The 22,758-nt window shown below is 37.8% G+C and overlaps 1 protein-coding gene across 1 annotated transcript in view; it reads right to left on the minus strand.

Annotated features, from left to right (window-relative positions):
* SYNE1 (spectrin repeat containing nuclear envelope protein 1) overlaps positions 1-22,758 on the minus strand; it is a 457,576-nt gene that overhangs the window by 280,903 nt on the left and 153,915 nt on the right. Inside the window, exons 22-33 of the mRNA XM_060283256.2 lie at positions 20,689-20,847; positions 20,225-20,389; positions 18,336-18,470; positions 15,608-15,766; positions 15,199-15,407; positions 14,439-14,547; positions 12,502-12,666; positions 11,409-11,576; positions 9,759-9,929; positions 8,623-8,763; positions 4,592-4,752; positions 2,465-2,615 (exon numbers count right to left, since the gene is read on the minus strand). Coding sequence (XP_060139239.1) covers positions 2,465-2,615; positions 4,592-4,752; positions 8,623-8,763; positions 9,759-9,929; positions 11,409-11,576; positions 12,502-12,666; positions 14,439-14,547; positions 15,199-15,407; positions 15,608-15,766; positions 18,336-18,470; positions 20,225-20,389; positions 20,689-20,847 — 1,893 coding nt within the window. The remainder of the gene's footprint in view (positions 1-2,464; positions 2,616-4,591; positions 4,753-8,622; positions 8,764-9,758; positions 9,930-11,408; positions 11,577-12,501; positions 12,667-14,438; positions 14,548-15,198; positions 15,408-15,607; positions 15,767-18,335; positions 18,471-20,224; positions 20,390-20,688; positions 20,848-22,758) is intronic.

The raw sequence follows: 22,758 nt of genomic DNA on the forward strand, positions 1-22,758 counted from the left end.
TTCCCGGGTGATGCACTGCTGCTGACCCAGAAAATCCACTTGGGGAACCACCACTGTATTCACTAGCTGCAGACTCTACAGTAAGGAGCCTACAGACTATGATTTCCATTTGGGGCAGGAGGACATTTTACCTATTAGCCAACCCAAGAAAAGTACTGAAAGTGGGCACGTGCGTGTGCGTGTGCGTGCGCGTGTGTTGGGGGGGCCTCTTATAAACAGAGGTTTATTTATTTATAAGAGAAGAAAAACTGTTTCTCTGAGAAAAAGAGCCAAACCATTCAATCAAAATAAAGCCAAAAATTCAGACAAGTCTCAGTTTCAAATAATTTAAATAGAAAATACTGTTACCCTAGAAAAAATAAATGTGTGACTTCCGTCTAGATGAGACAACAGAGTCAGAAACAACTTCTGTTTAGATAAGACTCTTGGAAATAGCCAGCATCAGATTAGTGCCAGTTACACATCAGCTGTTTGTTTTTATTTTTCATATTCATGACTATAGTGGTATATCTGATAGATATTTGTCGTTTGAGCTTTAATACAATCTTTCTTTGTTTTGCTGTTTTTTAAGATGATTGTTTTTGGAAAAATTACTCATAATTCAACAAATGTATTTTGAGTTTTTTATGTGCTAATAGTTGTTCTAGGTGCTTCCAACACCTCAGTGAAACCATCTTAGTTAAGATCAAAGTTCTTAGTTCTTAGAGTAATATATACCATTAACAAATTCATAGATGCAAACTATACAATTATGTTGTTAGATTGTGGCAGAAAAGATTTCCAATCCACGAAGAGAAGATGGAAGAGGAACCCAGTGTATGTTCTTATCGTTTGTGAGTTATCAATTAGGAATAAGAAATTAGTCAATTTGGAATAGCATGTAATAAAGAACAAAAATGGGCTTATAGGTAAATATCTTCACAACAACACTCAAATGCTTCATTAATTTTAATCCTAAGAGTTTGAAGTGAAAATACTATGACAAGTGTTAACATATTTTGAATATTTCCTATAATGTAATCTTCTGTTGGGAAATAGAAAGTGAACCTATGAGCCTCAACTCCACAGTACGGTGTATTCAACTCTTATCTTTGCTTATTTCTAGCGAATATATTTTTCCTGATACTCATATTCATTTTTAGATAGTTTTCCAAGTGCCATATTGGAATATTAAAATGTATTTCAGCCTGACGGCATGGAAATCCACAACTGAATGTTTATATACTTAAAAATAAAATACTTATAATCATTTTGTTTCTTAAAAGCAATGTGATGACATTTGATCACTGACATATTTCAGAAGTTCTGGAATTAAGGTTTAAGAAAATAGAAAAATGAATTAGAGGAAGGATAAACAAGTTCAAGGGTGTATGTCAAAAATTTCTGAAGGAAGAATGTTGAGACAAAACTATTTCAATGCGCTATTCTTTGTTTTCTTAGAATTAAACGGCAACTTTTAAAAACAGTTTTAAAGATTAAACATATTTCATTCTTTAATGGCTGGGCATCTGTTTTGCCTAGTATATCACACAAGACATAAGCCAGACTGCATACACCAGACTCCATGTATCCTTGACTGCAGAAGATGTGTGATAGGCAATCTGCACAGCTTGTGATCTTAGCTAAACAATATTGCATCCTCCCACTGTGCACATGGCAATGACTTGTTCTGAGTCGTAATGTGAAACATTCCCTCACCTTGGTATTCATTTTACTATATTTAATCGAATGAAATGGCAAAGGGTTTTCCCACTCCAAAAAAATTGAGCTGAGTTAGAAAAAGAAGCGGTTGAACTGTGAAAATGTGTAAAAATAGCATAAAAGAAAGAGAAATGAACATGCAGAATTCATTTCTTTCAGCCCATTTTTTTTCTTAAGCTACTTGAATGAAATGGACGATGACAGTCTAGGTACTTGGTTATTTTAGAACTGGAGGATAAGCGTCTCAGTCCATGCCCCCAAGGGCATCATAAATGCCAGCATTAGATCGATGGAATCTGATGGCTTCACGTGAAGAAAGTAATTTCTCCAACCCCGCCTTGTGGCTGGTGAGGGTAAATGCCACCAATACTTGAGCTAGACGTTTAGAATAGTTCTTAAAAATAAGGTTGTAGATGATGAACACATTTCATGGCGTATAAATCCATCAACAGGGCACTCTAATGGGGTTAATTCAAAATCAAGGAAAAGAATAATGTAACCATAAAAACATTTTAATGATATTGCACACAATAATGACTTTGAATGCATAAGCCAGACAATATTAATACATAATTCCATCTATTAAGTGTTGCCCAGTGTCACTCAAGACCTTTTAGCTCAGCATTTTGTGTGAAGTTAATTTTAATAGAGTCACATAGCAATGACAGATTTGTTCTGGGGACAAATAGCATTTGATGAAATGTAAGAAAGGCGCTCTTAAAACCTAGACATGGATTATAAATGTAACTTGTGAGCAGGTCACCTTAATTTGGTTGATTTGTGTGTCCATGGCAGATGACGAAGTTTCCAAGTCATTGAGTTCTTTTTCTTTCTCAGTTATCCAGACGGACAGGGTCTCAAAATTAGTGCCAAAATGATTCCACTTGTTTTTCACCATTTCCATGGTTTTAATACTAAAATTAACCAAATTAAGTAAATAAAATGCAGTATCTTAATAGAGAAAAACAGTACATTTTCCTTTAAATCACCAGGTGAAAAGATAGTGAAGACATCTGTGACCACATCAAAGCTGAAACTATTAGAACAGGGGGAAAAAAATGCACATTTGATCTGAGTTAGTCAGTCCTCAAGTATTCCTGTCTCTTCTGAGAATGAGGTAGCACTAAGCTATGTTATGGATGGAACTGTGCTTTGAACAAAATATTGCTGGGTCCAAAGGGTTTGAATCCAGGCATAATCTTGTTAAACTGTGCATGCGAACAGAGTTGCCAGACTTATTTTAGTAAACTTCTCACCTAGATTCCAGTGCACACAGTTTTTTTAACAGTCCTACTTTTGTCAACGTGGCCCTTTGGCTCTTAGAGGAGAGATACTGCAGTGATGCTTTATACTCAGAGATCTTTATAAAATACATCTTTATGAAGCAAGATAACGCTTGTAATCTGAATCCCATGCTGCCGTGCAGGAACTGTTTCTGTTATTAGAGTGGAGGCTGCAATCTATTATCTATAACAATTTCAGCTATTCTTAGATGTCTGTATGATCTTGATTCTAAAAGACTTTATAAATTCTTGTACATGAGCACCCTAACTGCTTTTAGACAACTTGGGACTTATGTGTAATAAATCTAGTGAATAAAATTTCAATTATAGGTTCCCAGTTTGTATTAGTTATGCACATATAGCCATGGGATAGTTATGCATATATAACCAGGTGATTATGGCTTTCAGTTTAGAAAAAGACTGGGAAACTAAGAGTATATCATTGAACTGTTAAGTCCTTGGGTTAAAAAAAAAAGAAGGAATTTCCCTGTTTACCAAAAGGCACTTGAAGACATCAAGGAAAATACAATGGCATCATTGACTGTCAAATTCAATAATACTGCAGCCTCAAATGTATATCCTGGACGATTCTATGCTCTCATCAGTACAGTTAATTCAAGCTCTATTATATTTCAATTTTTTTAATGAAATAAAGATTCAAGTGGATATTTCTAATGGAAGTAACTTCCTTTCTAATAAACTCTAAGTTCTACTATTTCTACCTTGATAGATAATATTTAAAGGTTTAAGTCACAATTTACTTTAAATAAATTATTTAATAAATTTTAAAGTTTAGACACAGGTACAACATTAATTATAAGGTGTTAATAGTATTAAAAACAAATTTTACATTTTAATACTCATCTAGAAATTATGTCCTATACCTTAAAAACAATACATGTGGGTGATTTGCCACTAAATAACCTTTAAAATAGAACCATTCAGCCATATTATTTTGAGGAACATTGGTCATATGTTTATCCCCTCCAAATTTTTGTGTGTGTCTATCTTGTACATAACAGGATACCATAGGCCAAACTATTTTCTTTCTTTTTAGATATTTAAACACTAAATGTTTAAAAATAAAATAGATTTTTGAAATTAATTTTTGGAAATAGTGTACAATCAGTGACAATTTGAACATTGAGGCACTGTAAGCAAGCTCTGTGAGCTTCTTGGAGTTGAAGATGCTTGGTCTACGCCATGTGTATTTAGGCCTAGAATCTACACAACCAAAAATCTACCCTTCCCTCTAACTGGTGACAGCAGAATAATACAGTAAAAAAATTATCTTAAATATTGGTTCTTTTTTGAGATTCCCTTCTCCAGTGTACAAAGGCCACTGAAATTTTATAGATATGGCTTTCTCATGAACAGAATCAGTTTACGATGCAAAAACCACATCACTTATATTTTTCTGCTCTGTTACAGATGTTGGATTCTCTATTGGTGATGTTTTCTTTTGAATTGTAAGTTGCTTCCTCAAAACATGCTGAAATACACGGACACTTGGAGATTTTAAAAGAATGTTTTGAATACAATATACAGGGAAGAGTGTATGAAACTTTATCTCAGAGAAGAAAGTTTAGGACTTGTCAAGCACATACTCTTCTTCAAGTGTGTCTTCTAATTTTTTGACTTGCTCTTGGATTGACTTGGCCTGCCGTTGAAGCAGCCGCTTATTCTTGGGCCCAAGTGGGATCTCTGAAGCTTCCTTCACAAGATTCTCAGCCTGGACTGCAATACCTTCTGTTCGTTTAGAAAACTCCTAAAAAAGATATTATAATTGTTAGAACAGCATCTTCTATTAAAGTCTGCTCTCAGATAAACTGCACATACTGTAGTCTCCCCCCAGAATAGATGGATAGATAAATAGATAGATTCAAACATATAAGAATGTTGGCATATAATATTCTTAGCAATAAAACAGACTTTTTTTCATTATGGCCAAAATAGACACTTTGTTAAATTATTTTCATTTTATATAAGTGAAACCACAACCAGACCTTCATAGTTGGAGAACTACTTTCATAGTTATCCAACAATTCTCAAAAAAATGTGTACTCCATTGTCTCCCGGTTTGGGTTTTCTGTTTAGAATTCTGAGCCACATTATAGTAATTAACTTGTCTACACATATGTTAGTTAATTACAGGCCAGTTGGGCAATGATCATTAGTGATTTTTTTTTTCAGTCATAAAGATAACAGATTTCTAGGCCAGTGAATATAGATACTTGTTTATTTAATTGAAGGATATCTTAGTCAACACAGAGTATCACTGATCTTTAAAAAAACATTTTGTTAACTAGTTCTCTGAAAAGAGCTATAAACTGATCTTAATGCTGTTAAATCTTGTTTACTATATATCCATATACAACACGAGGGAAAGAAGATAAGTTTTGAACTACTCAAACCTGGACCAGGGTTCTGGATTTGCTAATTACTAGTTGTTCGTCTTTGGCAAATTACTTTTCAGGCTCTTTCACATAAAACGCAGATAGTAATACTTTTCTCAAAAGTTTACTGTTAACATTTCATTAGCAATTTCATTTTTAAGTGCCTGGCACTCTGGCATACCTATTATCATTTTTTTTTTTACTACCTTCACATAAAATTGAGGATAAAATGGTTTATAAAGTTCACACACTGATTTTCAATAATAGTGAATCACCTTAATTCAAAAATTAATTTCATATATTTGAGGCACCGGTAAATATTAGTTATCTCAACTTTGTCAGGTAAATATATTGAATACTGACTTAGAAAAGGTAAACCCAGAGACAATCCTGAGTGGAAAAGAAGTAACTTAGGGTCTCATTTCTTCTCCTGGATTATATCAGAGGAGCTTCAAATTTTGATCATAAACTGCTCTCTCCTAAATAAGTAGTGTAAATAATTTTTAAAAGTCAGACTCCTGATAGCCACCTTTTCCTACAGAGCATCTCTCAAAACCATTACATAACACCATATAAGATAGTTACTACATAATACTACTTCATCTTCATGTTTGAAAGATTTAACGTCCTCATAGAAAGATCAACATTACTTCAGAGAAGTACCCTGCAATTTGAAAGAATAAAAATGAGTAAGTACATCTTCCTTATGGTTGAGAGATTTATAATATCCTAAAATACAGTACGTACTAATGTCACAACATTAAATTCTGTGGTTAGAAGCATCTACTATCACTATATGTGAACTTACTGTCATTGTAGATTCAATTGTGAAATCTGTGCATCACAGCAGAACCCCATGAATAAAATAAGAAGCATAAAAGTGTTTTCTCCCCCTAGCGTTTCCCTGAACCCAGGAAAACACATGGAGAAAGCAATGTTTGAAAACGCTTATATACATTCAATCTGAGAGCCTTCTGTGGGAGCTACGTATGGGGAAAGCACAATGCACAGGAATCCGAAGAACAGAATGACGTTGATAAAAACCAAATTAAACAAAACTAGAATAATGTTGTAAGGCTTTATCTCTATGTCCTAAGAAGACATATGAGTGGCAGCAGGGTGCAGCTGCAAAGAATGGACTGTGGCATCAGACAGGTCTAGAGCTGAAACTTGGCTCTGACCTTCACACACAAACTAGCTGTGGGACCTTGAGTCACACCACTCTCTGAATTTTCATCTCATCAGTAAAACCATACTGTGAAGATTAAACATGATATTGCTATAAACACACACTGGCAGACAGAAAGCCCTCAAGTTCCTCAGCACAACTACTCAAGGGTTACCACAGGCATGAAGGCTATATTAACAATGTCAAGGAAGCAGAGAAACAGAGAACAATTATTCCAGATGACATATGCTTGTGCAGCAGTGTATAGCAACAATTAGTGAAGGAACTCAGTTTTTTCATGAAAATATAATATGGAGGCTGAGGTTATGAGCTCTAGACTCAGACCTCTTGGGTTTGCATCCCAACCTCACCAGTGAGTAATCCTGAGATCTTGGATAAATTCAGTAACAACTTTGTACCTTATATTTCCTCATTTATACCACATGATTAATAATGGTAATAATCTCTAAGGATTAATAATTAGTTAATTAATAATCGCTAAGGATTATTTTGGTGATTAAAGAAGATGATAAACATCAAATGATTAGATCAGCAAATACTGTATGTTCAATAATTGTTAGCTCACATCATTAAATCAATCCCAAAGTATGCAAGGTTATTGGCTAAGGAGAATTTTAAAAATAAGACAAAAAGACCACATTTGTTTCATCTATAGCTGGCAAACCAATTCAAGGCAGTTGGAGCCGCAGGGTATCAGAAACTCTGGATGGAACCCAGGAGGAACACCCATGTGTTAATTCACACAATATATGTGTTTGTATTTATAAAAGATACCTGATACATTTTTAATATGTAAAATAATTAAAATTAAAAATAAATAATTTCTATTTAAATGGCTGATGAAAATCATACAGAATTGAAAGATTCTGTGGCCTTATAAAACTTCCAACTCCTCAGTGAGTTAATAACAGGAGAAGTAGTGACAAATTTACAGTACAAGAAACACAAAAGCCTTCTACTGGTGAGAAAACAGAAGCACAGGGGTTTCCTTGCTAAAGGTTATGGAAGGATGGATGTAAGAATGTTCTTTCTTATACATTGACAAACACATTTCTACACTAATTCAGTCTTTCTATAAACCCAAAACATATGCAATAGGAACCAAAGGGGCCTGTACAACTCTAAATGATTCGCACAAATTTATTGGTCTGCTCTGAGTGTCCAAGGTGTTTGAGCTTACAGGGTTGAGCTTACCAAGCACACCTACTAAATATTATCTCTTGGATGTCCCACTGGACATCAAACTCAATACGTTCAAAACGCAGTTGTTCATCTTCCCCCATTAACAGCTACTCCAATTTCCTGTCTCGCTCCCATTGTCTCCGTCAGGCTCAGAACCTTGGGTATCATGCTTTTTTCCTTCCCTTTGTCTCTTTTACATCTGTCCCAATATCTCCATTGCCATCTCCATTACCCTAATTCATGTTCCTATTCATGTACGCATGCAATAACTTTATAACTAGAACCCATGACTCCAGACTTCTATGCTTTCAATGTTCTACACCTGCTTAAGAAACTCATCTCCCTAAAGGACAGCTCTGCTCATGTGACTCTCCTTCTTACAAACATCTAATGGTTCCACGTAGCCTAGAGAGTAACGCTTTAGGCCTTCAAGAGTCTTTGTGATGTGGCCCAACTTTCCTTTACAACTTCACTCCCCTTTTCTGCTTTATAGCAGAGAATCCCCATTTCTCACACTTTTATACTTCATGGCGTTTCCCATTACAGGAATGCTGGTTTTCTGTCCCAAACTCTGCTTTTCTATGTCTTACCTGCCCTTCGAGTTTCAGTTCAAAATATCACTGACTTCAGAAAGATGTTTTAGAAATTTACCCATCTATTAGGAAACTATTTCCCACTTTAATGAAAACATCTTGATGTTTCAATCTTATTTATATTTTCATTCCCCAGAGCAACCTGACCAATGTGTTGAAGAGTGAATCATAAGTAAACAATAAAAATTGATTAAAGAATTATAATAAGTAATGAAATGAAACACAGTTTTTCTTGGGAATAATGGGTACCAAGGGACTACGTGGTCTTGCCAATATACCTTTGTCTGTTCCAATTCTGAAGATAAGCTTTCCAAACTGCTAAAACTCAAGAAGCGCTCGTGGCTGGAACCTGTTTGAAAAAGGTATCTGACCACTGTCTCTTTGTTTGTTTCAAATCTCTCCCATTTTCTCAATGTGACCTAAATTAGAAAAAATAAATAACATATGATGTTATGAATTATCAGAATGTATCACAAAATACTGTCACATTTCCATTCATTTGTCAGGCTATTAACTTTCAGTTCAAATGCCAAACAATTACACAGAATAAAAATGATTTTAATGTCTTCTATAAGAATTCCCCCTTTGACTCTCAATTCATCTACCAAAAGAGGATGTATGGCCGAAGAGTCTGAGTTTTTTTATCTTCTGTAAAGTTCTATGAATCTTAGGATATTACTTAACTGTAGATAAGGGACAAAAGAAAGAAACCCTCCCAATGTCTCTCAAAAAAAAAAAAGGAAGGATGAGAGAGAGAGAAGGAAGTGCAGCAGGCGGTAAGCAGGGGGAAATAAAAAATCCAAGAACTTTTTTAAGTTAATGTGTTAAGGACACAATAAACCATAAAGGTGTGACTGCTGGACTGTCCAGAAAAGTGAAATAATCCAACATCAATTTCTGGATTCAGACAAGTGTGGATTAAAATCCTGGCTTTACGGGACTTCCCTGGTGGCGCAGTGGTTGAGGGTCTGCCTGCCGATGCAGGGGATTTGGGTTTGTGCCCCGGTCCGGGAAGATCCCACATGCCGCGGAGCGGCTGGGCCCGTGAGCCACGGCCGCTGAGCCTGCGCGTCCGCAGCCTGTGCTCCGCAACGGGAGAGGCCACAACAGTGAGAGGCCCGCGTACCGCCAAAAAAAAAAAAAAAATCCTGGCTTTACAACTGATCACTGCTCTGTGATTTCAGGGAAAATCCTCTCTTTGTTTTTAAGCATCCACACTTGGAAAATGTGCTAATTACAATACCTATCTCACAAGGCTGATGCTGTGATTAAAAGAGATAACTCATGTAAGTGTTTAATGGAATGCGGGCGCCTCAGAGGCGGGAACAATAAACCTTTGCTCCTGCTAGTAGGACATGTGTAACCTGTGACCCAGAAGCTAATACAGGCCATGACGTAACTTCCGGTCTCCTACCTGGATGCGGCGCTCCTGCTTCTCCCGGCTGTGCTCCACGTTGTCCAGGGTGCTCTCTAGCTTCTGCAGCTCCTCTTGGACTCGGCCAGGCAGCCCACCTTCTCCCTGCCGAGCCTGTGCGATCTGCTGCTGCACATCTCTCTTCTTTGCATTGATCCTCTTTGTCTTTTGCTGGAAGCATTTGTTCAACAGATGGATAGAAATATTAACTGTCTAAGCACCCAGGCAGGGACATAAACACCCACACTTTAATAGTTACGGAAAGGTACAATCTCCCGCAGCAGGGGCCCAAACTGCATTTTAAACTTAGGATGAACAGTTAAGATGGTAATGAAGGCTCTATAGTAATCAAAGATGGGCATCATTTATAAATATTTTATGTTTTTAATGGGAAACAGCATAATTAATTTCGCCAGAGTGTTTTAATTGTGTGCTAATTTAGATAACATTTAATATTTCATGCAATACTACAGATAGAATTTGGCAGAACTATTCATTTGACATAATTCTCCTTAAAGAACTATATTCTGTCCCAACTCCAATTTTTTAAAATCATCCATGCTGTAAAAATGCTAATATGAAGAGATTTAATTCCAGGGTATATTCAGAATGATTAATAGTCTGAGATATTTGGGGAAAGATATGTTTTAAAATAAACTTTTTATTGAAGTATAATGTACACACAGAATGGTACACAAATCTCAAAACACAGCTTATGAATCTTCACAAAGTAAACACACCCATATAGCCAAGCACCTGGTCCAAGAAATGTGAAGAGTTTTTAAATATTAATGTAAATATCTATAATCTCATATTTCTCTGATTTAAAGTAAACTGAAACCCAAACAACACTTACAGTGATTGAGAACAATATAACACTAAGCATTATTTTCTTTTGGACTCACAGCCTTTTTATAATTACTAAGTAAATCTATAAAACCTAAAGGCTGCTGTTTTGTATATACTTTTAATGCAACTTCCATTTTGATATATTATTACATATAAAATTAGCTAACATTTTCTTACATATTAAGTTAGCTAAAATTCTGTCATTAGATTAATTTGAAAATCATACTTCCACTTATGTTGAGTTTGACAAGTAAAGCTGATTAAAACTGTTAATTATCAATATATGTACCAGAATTTCTTTAGTTCCGGTTCTAATCCTTCGTAGGAGCACACTCTTCAGAAAGGACTGGTACATGTTAATTTATAATTTCCCAAACCAGGATGTGTTCGAAGTTGTAAATTGAAGAGCAAAGATTGCAACATAATAAAAGAACAGCGATCTCAAATATGAAATAGTTTGTTTATGCTTTCCTTCTCTGTTATGAAAAGGACAATTTAGCAAAGGACAATTTTATGAAGGTTTTCATAGCAAAATCAACTTTTCTTCCACAATATTCCTCCAACTTTTTGGTATCATCAAATCGCTCTGGCTGAGAATTTATCTTGCAAGATGTTCTAAAATATTTAGTGTTTAACAGAGCGGACAGAAGTGCCAAGTTTTTTTTAACTATTCATCTGCGTTGCCTCCCAAGCTCCCCATCTTCCCCCCTCCAGTCAGTGGATAGACTTACTCTCCATCTCTCTGGTTCTCAGTAACTAAACAACTTTGCATAAATGCACTGAAGTAAACAGGCATCCTACCTGGTGATGAAAGAGTAGTTGCTGTGCTTCAAACAAATTTTCAGTGTCCAAGATCTTCTCAGCTTCTTCCTGGACTTCCTTAGAGCCAGTCATTAACTCTTCAAGGGAACTCTTGACTATTTCTTTGTACCGGACACAGTCTCCAAAGTTGCTTAACATCTTTTCAACCTAGATTTTCATGAAAAATCAATCGATCAAACTGTTAGATTAGGGACATCTAATTTTCTGTAGAGAATTTCAGATCTTTCAGAATCAGGGAACTTTGTCATCCAAGTGATCATTTTTCCATGCTAGCTTATAAATGATTTCAAGAAATCCTGATAACTATTTATTATACTTTACATTCTTACATTATCGTCCCATGTACAAACTCATCAGATTCGTAAGATAACCTGGTCAGTAAAAATATTCTTTCAAGGGTAGACGTGGCCCTACTAGAAATGGAGTAGATGGGTTTGTATAATCTACAAAGGACTATAAACATTGAAATGTATATCAAGTTTAAAATGAGTAGATCTTGCCCGAAAGAGACTTTACTGGCCTGCTGACTCAACATGAATATTTTATTATTACTAGCTATCAGTTATTTACTATGTTCCAGGCACTGTACTAAGTGCTTTACATACATCATTGCATTCAATTCTTGACACCACCTTCTGGGTAAGTATTTTTAGCCCTGTTTTACAAGTACATAAATCAAGGTCCAGAGATGTTAAATGACAAGCTCATGGTTACGTAGGAAATGGGGTATCAGAGTTAAGCTCTAGGACTGGGATCGTTTGACTCTCAAGCCTGGGTTCTTAACCTTACACTGACCATGAAAGAACGCTTTTAGTAAGAGTCAAAGTGTGGATCTATAAGCTTTGTACTTTAAATATAGATAGTTAACCTGAACTAACATCCAATAACGTCACAGACCATAAAGCAAACATCCTGCCCATCGTCCCCACCAATCTTCATATGCGTAAGTATCTGAGCTATTCTGTTTAAACTACACATTCTTTATAAAATTACTTGTTAAACTGCAACCCAAAGGAACCTTCCAGATTCTTCACCCCGAGCTGTCCATTTAGAGGATGAGTAAATGCTTTACCTCCGACAGCAAAGTCCCAAGAGCCTTGAAGGAACTAGATAATTTTGCCAGCTCGTCTCCTTGCTTTTGGGCTTCATTCTCAGAAGAGACTTCAATCAAAATTTTAAGCCTGGATTTCAGCCAGCTGAGAGTCTCGCCTTTTTTGGTAACACCATTTCTGATCTCCTGGAATGAAAGAACACCTTTGATGTACAAAATACAACTGTGAATCATAACTTTCCAGCAAGAAAGTACTCAACCTAAGAAGGTTTGTCAGGTGGAGGTAGGAGAGCCAGGCATTCACTCACCAAGAGAATGCCTGCTTATTTCACTTTTTGTTCACATCTTTAACAAAGTCTACAAGTGCTAGAAAGAAATGTTTCCCCAACTCCAATACCCAATGTGTAAAATCAGTACTCTCTGTGCCAAAAAATTACCTCCATATTTAGATGTCTATATATTTCCTTGATCACAACAAAGATGCTTCTAAAAGTACTGTAGAAGAATATGTGAAATTGGGAATTATATACTGTCACCTTATTTTCTGTGAGCTGGAAGGAACGCAGTATTTTTTTGAAGAAAAAAAAAAGAAAGAGTCCTTTTTTAAATTAGTGGATTTCTCTTGTTGAAGAATTTACTTGTTGAATATTATAACAGATGCCCTAAAGATTTATTTTAACTTCATTAACTCATATTTTATGCCTCATTTTGGTTAATTTTTGGAAGTTAATACCCTAGACAGAAAGAAGCACAGACAGGAGCTCAGCTGTAATCCAGGAAGGGAGAGTTGACTGGCCAAGACGATGCCAGAAAGACTCCGGGCCGCAGCCCTTGTAGGTCTAGGGACCAGGGCAATGGTGATTGGGGCAGCCTCTCCCTCCTACACCAGCTTTGGGTAGATGAGAGCTGTGGGCCTCCAACTGCTACAAGAGGGTCTTACAGGGCAAATGCATATGGAGGAAAATGGTTGGTTTTAGAAGCAAGTGATTTCTTCGTTCTAAGATGTGAATTGTTTTGGTACTATAACAGCAACCAATAGCAAACATAAATATGCTTCTACAGGTGTAGCATGATATCGTTGAGTACCGTTAGCATTTAAGGGGATTATAAATTTAATAGGAAAAAATGGAAATCAGAGGATAGGAATAGAAAGGAAATAAATTCTCATTAACAGCAACTCTGTGACTTGCAAGGGTGCAAAATGCTGAAAGATAAAGAATGTTCACCATAGCATGTGTCTACAAAACCAAGAGCCAACCCAAGAGGGAGAGTATTGCAGGGTGCCATTCACAGAATGCAAACTGGGTTCGGGCCTGAGGTTCTGCTGCCCTGGCTGGGTTCGGGCCTGAGGTTCTGCTGCCCTGGCTGGGTTCGGGCCTGAGGTTCTGCTGCCCCGGCTGGGTTTGTCAGGCCTGAGGTTCTGCTGCCCTGGCTGGGTTCGGGCCTGAGGTTCTGCTGCCCTGGCTGGGTTTATCAGGCCTGAGGTTCTGCTGCCCTGGCTGGGTTTATCAAGCGGTACTCATGCTCACAGAGGCTGACCCAATCCAGGCTGAAAGTGACATAGAAATGATGCTTAGAGACCTTGCCCAATTCCCTGATTTTCTATAACCTGTCTTTTGAGTAGCTGAAAATGTATAAAAACCTCTAGGGTTCTTGTTTTCTATGACAGTTCTTAAATCTCTGCTGTGTTGTACACCCATGCATGCAATTTTCCTCTCAGGATTCCCCATTAGCTAACGATGCATTAGAGGCACCCCTGAGCATGACTAAATCTCAAAGCTAACATGATTCCATAGAAAAAAACCCCTGCAGTTCTCCACAGTACCAGGAGAAAACTTATTTTAAGACAATTTTCAGGAAGTTAATTTCTTTATAGAAAGAAAACGTTAGTTAGACTGTTATCATTATTTTTTTATTCATGGATATTTTCTAATAACAAAAAATGGCCCAGAACTTACCTCTACAGCACATTTAACCTCTCCGTTGTTGGCAGTATCGATGGCCTTGTTCTTAATCCCCTTCAACTGGGTCTCCTTTGCAGATATCCAAGAGGAGAACTCAGAAATTCTGAAATAACACAGGTATTTTCTTATTAAAGGGAGAAAATATCCCCATGGTTAGAATACATTTTCTATTTTGAATTTATTTATGGAAATTTAACAATCAACTGATTAGAAAATTGGTTAACAGATTTCATTCGATTGATTAGCAAACTGATTAACAAATTTCCCGGCAATTGTCCCTTCCACAGGAATGGCTGCCCCTGTGCTCAGGCACTTGAAGGAACGAGAAGGCAGAGCGGATGGACCTCGGCGGTGGAGGAGGGTGTGTCCTAGAGCCTGGGCACCTGCGAGTGGGGAAGGTACCACCTGAGGTCTGGCCTTACGTGTCTCCACCTGAGTGAGACAGAAACCCAAAGAGGCAGATGTCCCTTTTGAGGGACGTGAAGAAATCGAGGAGAAAGGGATTGCCTAATTTTGCTTCAAAGAGGCAACATCTGGGACACTTGGAAGTAAAGTGCTTCACCCTGTTTCTGACTGAAACTCATTCTTTAAATTAAATGAGGCATTTCTGTATCAGAGCATGAACACAATTGTACCATCTGATTATCTTTCTTGCGTGAGATGAAACATACATCATGGCTTGTTTTGCAAAGATGTTTGAATTAACGGAATTAGGAAAGACTACATCCTTCTCTGGGAACAACCCCAAGACTACCTGCTGGTGTAGTCCTTCCACTTGTCTGGGTCTTCCACCAGCTTCGCGTAGGTGCTGTCAATGGCAGCTCTGAGCTCCTTGAGTGTCACGTGACAGGTCTCAGGCGTGTTCCGTACAGCGTCCCGGACTGGGAGTTTCAGACACAGGTCTTCAATAAGCTGTAACCTCTTCTCACAGAGATGATGAGGACCCTTGTCACTGAAGAAGATCTAATGAGCAATAAACGTTTTTATAATCCCTGTGAGAATCCACACAAGACTTTCAAATTTTCATAGCAGATACTCATCTAGTCTAGCAGTATAAAGTAATTAAGCTATTGAGTGTTTTCAGACCCAAATGAAAGTATCAGGTCTATGCTTGAAGGAACATTGTGACTTCGAGGGGTTGCACTCAGGTGTGTGGGACGTACCCTGTGCTCTTTGATGATCTTTTCGCTGCCTTCCTGGGGCACCAGCTTGGTCTCTCGGTCCAGCTCAGCTCTGCATTCTTCTACAGACGCTAAAAACATGTTCTTCTCCACCTCGATCTTCAGGTGAAGCAAATGATATGGAGCTTCTCCTTGAAGATCCTACATGCCATGGGACGATTCCGAAAGATAAGATACCATTTCTGTACATTTCCAACTGAAGTGGCAGAAACCTGAAATAGTCCCTTTAGGACCAATATGATTTAATACCTATTGTCTCCATCGGGCTGCTGTGCTTTGTATTTTTCCAAGTACCAGGACCACAGAAAATCTTTTCAGCCTGCTGTTAGTTGTGTGTTTCCACAGTGATTATTCTGCTTAACTTTAACAATAGCCCCACACGGTATTAATGTTCCTATTTTAAAGATTAGACCACTGAGGCTCAGGGTTAAGTAGAAAAACTCGATGTGAATCTAAATTTAAATCACACACTGATTCCACATACCCTCTTCCTAGCATGTGTCCCTTTAAATTTTCTCAACAGCCCTGTGAGGTAGGAAGGACAGATATTATACTCACTACACAAGGGAAGGAACTCAAGGAAACATAATCAGTGAAAAAGCCAGGATTAAGCAGCCCACAGCTCTGACCACCTGCCATGTCTTCTTTTCCTCGGAGCATACACTGAGAAAAGGAGCAAGCCAGCACGCGAACAACGTGAAACTTTTTACATTCTTCTTTGATACAAACATAAGCTTCATCGTTACCTTTAGTCCTACAATTTAATTTTAGCCAACCTGTCTCCTATGGATTTAAAAGATTATCTTTAAAATAAAACACTGAGATAACTGATGAGAAAAATGAGTTAGGGCTTTGGAAAGAATAGGACAGATTATATCCTAGAGAGCTTAAAAGTGTGTGTGTATGTAAAGTAAAATACAGCCTTCAATTATAGTCCCTATTCCATAGTACATATATGATAATATTAGGCTGCAAAAACATCTTAAAAAGCCTGGTTCTTTAGGCATCTTATTTTTTTAAATTTTCAAATTGAGCAAGTAAAAAGGTATTTCTTTCTTTTAATTTTTATTGAAGCAGAGTTGATTTACAACATTGTGTTAGTTTCGGGTGTACAGCAAAGTGATTCAGTTATACATACATATATATCTCTTTTTTTCAGATTTTTTTACCTTATAGTTTATTATAAAATATTGATTATAGTTCCCTGTGCTATACAGTAGGTCCTTGTTATTTTTTTAAAAAGGATTTCTTTAACTGTGTTTTTCCTATGCAAAGGACTGATTTTTTAGTCTACATTAATGAGATTAAAAAAAAGAAATCCGGGGACTTCCCTGGTGGCAGAGTGGTTAAGAATCCACCTGCCAATGCAGGGGACAGGGGTTCGATCCCTGGTCCCAGAAGATCTCACATGCCGCGGAGCAACTAAGCCCGTGCACCACAACTACTGAGCCTGCACTCTAGAGCCCACGAGCCACAACTACTGAGCCTGCACTCTACAGCCCGTGCTCCGCAATGAGAGAAGCCACCGCAATGAGAAGCCCGCGCACCACCACCAAGAGTAGCCCCCGCTCGCCGCAACTAGAGAAAGCCCGTGTGCAGCAATGAAGACCCAACGCAGCCAAAATAAAAAAAGTTAAAAAAAAAATCCAGAAGTATCAATAACACGACCTGATAGAGAGTGTTCCAGCTGCCTATCTTCTGAACCCCGTGACTCCTTCCTCTAGTACATATGAGATCCACCGCTCAATACTCCCTCACAGCAGCACTGTGAACCCGCTGCTCGAGCAGCTTCCTCCAGTCCGCCTCAAGGACGACACCTTCAAAGGGTCTCTGTTCTCCTGCAGCTGCTTCCCCTGACATGCAGATTCTCAAGTCGGCTTCCATGGACAGGCCCCGCGCACGACACTCCAGTCAGGCTGAACCCTGTGGATCCCTGCGTCCCCACTGGCACACCCTCCGGCTTTCTTGCTTCGTCCCCATCGCCCCCAGATCTGTTGCTTCTTTAAGGTCTTAGCTCAAAACTAATTATCTGCTTCATTGTTTTCCGCTCTCCAAGTGGACCCACTTCTCTCTTTCAAAGCTTTCATCAATATATTGCCTACACAATATATTTTGGGGGACTTATTATATATTATACTTTTATTATTTTGCAACTAATCATCTCCCTTACTGGAATCTAAGCTCTTTGGGGGAAAAAGAATATGCTTTGTTCATCATTGAATCCTTAACCTCAATGTTTTTATTTATGTTTCAAATCATAACAAGCTAAACCAGATGGCAAAATCCTTGAAAACTTCAATTACATATACTTATATACATATACAATGTAGATATTATGTTAGGTATGCTACTGAAATGAGAAATATTTCTTGTAATTTCAGTAGCATACCTAACATAACTAGGATGGGAAGAGTTTAAGAAATGTTGCTGAAAAAGTTAAACACCTTGATGTTCCTGCCCCCAAAAATAATCAGGAAAAGAAAAAGAATACTCGTAAGTACTATGATAAAACTGATGCTACTTAAAAATAGGAGTAACAAAATTCTATCATATTTTATCCTGTTTTATTCAAGTTCAGCTTTTTCAAGGGGAAAAGTAACTATGACAACTTTCCCTGATTTCTAAATTTCTCTGACAATTGAACCTTCACACCCTCACGCTCTCGCCCATCATCCAAGACACACGACACCCCCATGTTGTCCTGACTCACCTTCCACTGTTTGTGGAGCTTTCTAACGGCTTCCTGCAGGCCCTGTTGCTCCTGCTCAGGGAGAATGTCGGTGAGCTCGTCACAAGCTTTCAGGAAAGCGTTGAGCACCCTCTGATCCAGCTGACTGAAAAACTCCTGGCGTGGAGAGGGGGAAAGTGGTCAAGAGTGCTGGGCAGATAAAGGCAGTGTCAGACACTAGACAGTCAAGGAGTCACACTGCTAAACAAGCCTCTTAGCCAGCTGCTGCCCTCTTCAAACCTTCTGGGCAACTACCATTTTTCTTTCAGGAACTAACTATAATTATCTACAGTTATGAGTCAGAAATCACCATATCTGATTCAACTAGGGCTTTTTATGTTTTAGAAAAAAATCTCTGCAGTTTTCACATTTGGTAGAATATTCTAGAAAGCCAATGAGAGATCTTAAAACCTTGATCCCACAGTGATAGAGTTTTCGTTCCTCTCTGGTAAAAGAAGAGCTGAGTAGAAGCCAGGACTAATCCTCACAATCCCTCCTCACTCCCTAATGGCAACGTGTTCCAGACCTTGCTGGTTCATTATGAGCCATTTCTGTGTTCACACCAAGCACACACATGAGCACACATGCTGTGGACTGAATTGTGTTGCCCCCCCGCCACCATCCCGTCCCAACAAATTCACATGTCGAAGCCCTAACCTGCAAGGTAATGATATTTGAAGGTGGGACCTTGGGGAGGTGATTAGGTTTAGATGAGGTCATGAAGATGGGTCCCTCATGAAGGAATTAGTGCCCTTATAAGGAGAGGCATTAAAGATCTTACTCTCTGCCATGTGAAGACACAGTGAGAAGGTGACCATCTGCACATAAGGAAGAATCCTCACCAGAACACAGCCAGGCTAGTACCCTAATCATAGACTTCTAGTTTCCGGAACTGAGAAAATAAATCCCTGTTGCTTAAGCCACCCAGCCTGTGTATTTTTTATGGTAGCCCAAGCAGACAGATACAACATGTGCACAAATACACATGACTAAGTCTCACAAAGTCACATGACTAAGTCTCACAAAGTCTCAGGATTATGTGTGCAGAGGTATTTTGAAACAACAGTGATTCAAAAGGAAGTACCGCACAGTAGAGGTGTATAAACTTGAACGAGATGTTGGATGGTCACAGACCTTAACCCTAAATCCAGTCAGCCACATCACAAATACATTGCACTCGTCCTTTGAGAGTGTGTTTTATACAAATATCCACTGAAATTTCAGGAAACGTAACTCAAAATATATGTTCTCAGAGGGCCCATCATCTCCATACACCATTTAACAGATTACTCATATCTGCAATACTGACATGATTGAAATGAGTATGATTAACAAGGAGATGGCTTCACAATACTGGGTCAAGTTGTAGAGCAGCTACCGAATTTCAAGTGACATGGTTATACTGTAATATGGTAGATTTATGAAATGAGCACAAAGACATAGCCATCCACCTAAAGTTATCTCTTAAAAAGAATACGTTAGTTATGAAAGAGTTTTTCAGTTAAATAATGAATTAGTAGTTTGGAGAGCCTGAATTATTTATCCCGTGATTCTCTACTACCCCAGGGGCTTAAGAATGGCCAATTATAAGGCAGCTCATCAACTGCTCTTGAGGTCTTTTTGCTGCCATTTCTGTGGGTCTCATATATAAAAAGTTTCTTCCTTCCTAACTCATTTCTCCCCCCTCCCCTCCCCCCTCCTCTTTCCCCTCGCCACTTCCTCATCCTCTGTCTTCTTCTTCCCACTCTCTCTCTCTGTCTCTCTCTTTCTCTCTCTCCTTCTCTGTATTAGATCTTTATGCTCTTCTTATTTTTCCTCCAAGATGGTCTTCCCACGCCTCTAGGTCAAGGGCCCGCACGGGATGCACTCACGGTGTGTCTCTTCAGGAGGTCTTCTGGATTCCCCTTTTCCTCCATGCCCTCCTGAGCGATCCTCAGCACCTTCTCCAACTCTGCTCGAGACTCCTCAAACTTCTTCATCAAGCGGCTGTTGGTTTCCACATGTTTCTTCCAATCTCCAGTTCTCTTTACCATATTCTTGATTGAAAAAATAATCATAATGGGATACTGATCTCTCATTATTGAAAATATCATTTTGTGAAAGAGTATTGTTTCTTTCAAAAAACACTTGGAAAGAATACATTTCATTATGATGAGAATAATCAACCCGCTTAAATATTAATTAATATTAGAGAAAGCAGAAGTAAAATTATTGGTTTCCAAACACCAGTAGATGAAGCATTTACCAAGAGTGAAGACATGAAACGCGATGATTACATGTCCTCCTTCTTGGAATTTTCCCTAGTTCACATCTCTAAAGCAGGCAGAGAACTTACCTGAAAAGCAATGTGCCCATCTGCAATCTTTCTCTGTAGCTTTGTCTGATCAAAATGCTTTAGCACGTTGCTCAAAGTCACAAACTTCTGAACACTATGACTGCCTTTCTCAACTTGGGTCATGGCTTTCTTACAGCTTTCTTGACAAGCTAACAGTTCCTACAGGGAAAGGAAACCCACAACAATAGTATTTAAAAGGGCAAGAAAGAAAGAGAGTAACCATTACAAAACAATAAGAACTGCATTATATAGCTTTTAGGCTTTTAATCAGCAGTAAGTGAAATCGAAAGTACAGAGAAGTATTGCTTTTCAGAAGAGCACAATTTTAAGCAATCACTGAAGTCAGTGCTTTTTACACGAGGCATTTAAATGTCACATTGAGTTTTCTGAATTTTTTTACATTTCATGCCCATCTTAATAACATCCGGAGGATGACAGAGCATCAAAATTGCTATCTGCCTAGTACCTGCATTCCTCCAACTAATAGGCCCATAATTTATTGAAAGGACAATTATGAAATCAATCTACACAAAAGGTTATAATCTGACTCAATAAATTTAATACCAATGCACATTATAAATACTTTACTGAAAGTCAGACGCAGCAGATTATAAATCATTCTGTACCCTAAAATACACAACATTTGAATTCCTAAGGTTCAAAAGCTATCAACCTCATTAATAAAATGGTGGACCCCGGATCCGAACAAAAAAGGCAGCAGACCAAAGGGCCTGGGAAGACTTGGCAACTGTCACACATTTGCAGATGAGAAGCAATGGTGACTCACAGGCCCTTCCATCTCTGATTGTAACGTAGGATCCTGGCAATTTGCTAGACAGCATGGAAGCTATTCAGCTCAGCCCGAGGCAAGCAGTCATTTTTTGACTTGAATCCACACCATTTGCACTTCAACATCCTTAATTGCTTTGAAAAAATATTTCAAACTGGTTATTTGGATACCAGTTTGGGTAACTTGGATGCAAATATTAAGAGCAAGGTTTCTGTTTTGTTTTGGGAAAACAGAGCAAGGACACACTTTTTGCTTTTGAAGATTTAGGAGATAAAAGAGTAACATATGTTAGCAAACTCTTATTAAGTATTATTAATATTTATTATTATTAATATATCAAATACAATTTTAATCATAGAAGGATTCTTTGATGGCAACTTATAGCAATTTGGGAACGTAAGAAATGGCACTGTGACTTCAAAATGAAAAACAGTTTTTATCCAATGTAATGAGAACCCATTAAAATAGGGCTTGGTGGTATAATCATTTTGGCTTACCATTAATAATAATAATAATAAATATTAGTTGCCACATATAGAGTATGTGCTCTAATGGGTTAGTCACATCATAGAATATCTAATGTAATCTCCACGAGAAGTTCTTGACTTAGGTACTACCACCCCCATTTTAAGGTGAGGAAATAAAGCTAATCAAGGCTTTGTAATTTGCTGTATCAGATCTGAATACCTGTCTGACTCACGTCAGATACTCTCTGCTCTTTCTGCTAAGTGACACTGCCTCCCTTCCATGAATCTATTTCGATGACAACTGTGGCAAACCTTTTACCCATCAGTTTCACCCTCCTCTGATGCATAAGTTGATTTATAATAAACCAACTAAATAAGCGAATTAACTGCACACTCAGTAGGAGGCTGTTCTGCATACAGACCTGCTTACTAAAAATAAGACAAAGAAAAATGATTAGTACTCCAAATACATTTCCAGAATTTTACGGTCATTTTTATGAGGTCAATTTTATGAGGATATTGCCTTTTAGTCCTAGAGGCAAGAAAAGATCTCGTAAGACACAAATGATAGATACTGGCTAGAAATGGAATGCAATTATTTATTTTTTTATATAGCTAAATAGATACAATTTAAAATTTATCTGTAAAATTTTTATCTATATAAATATACCTATATATAAGTATCGAGAGAGATATAAAATTTTTATTTTATCTATGGTGGATAGGGTTTTCATCTTTAGACATGTGTTTTTGTTTTGAGTTGCCAGTACTAGTCTAGAAAAAGGTTTCTTGTCCTGTCACTGAACTTCTATC

Source organism: Globicephala melas, chromosome 14, assembly GCF_963455315.2.
Source record: "Globicephala melas chromosome 14, mGloMel1.2, whole genome shotgun sequence".
In the NCBI taxonomy this organism is placed as follows: domain Eukaryota; kingdom Metazoa; phylum Chordata; class Mammalia; order Artiodactyla; family Delphinidae; genus Globicephala; species Globicephala melas.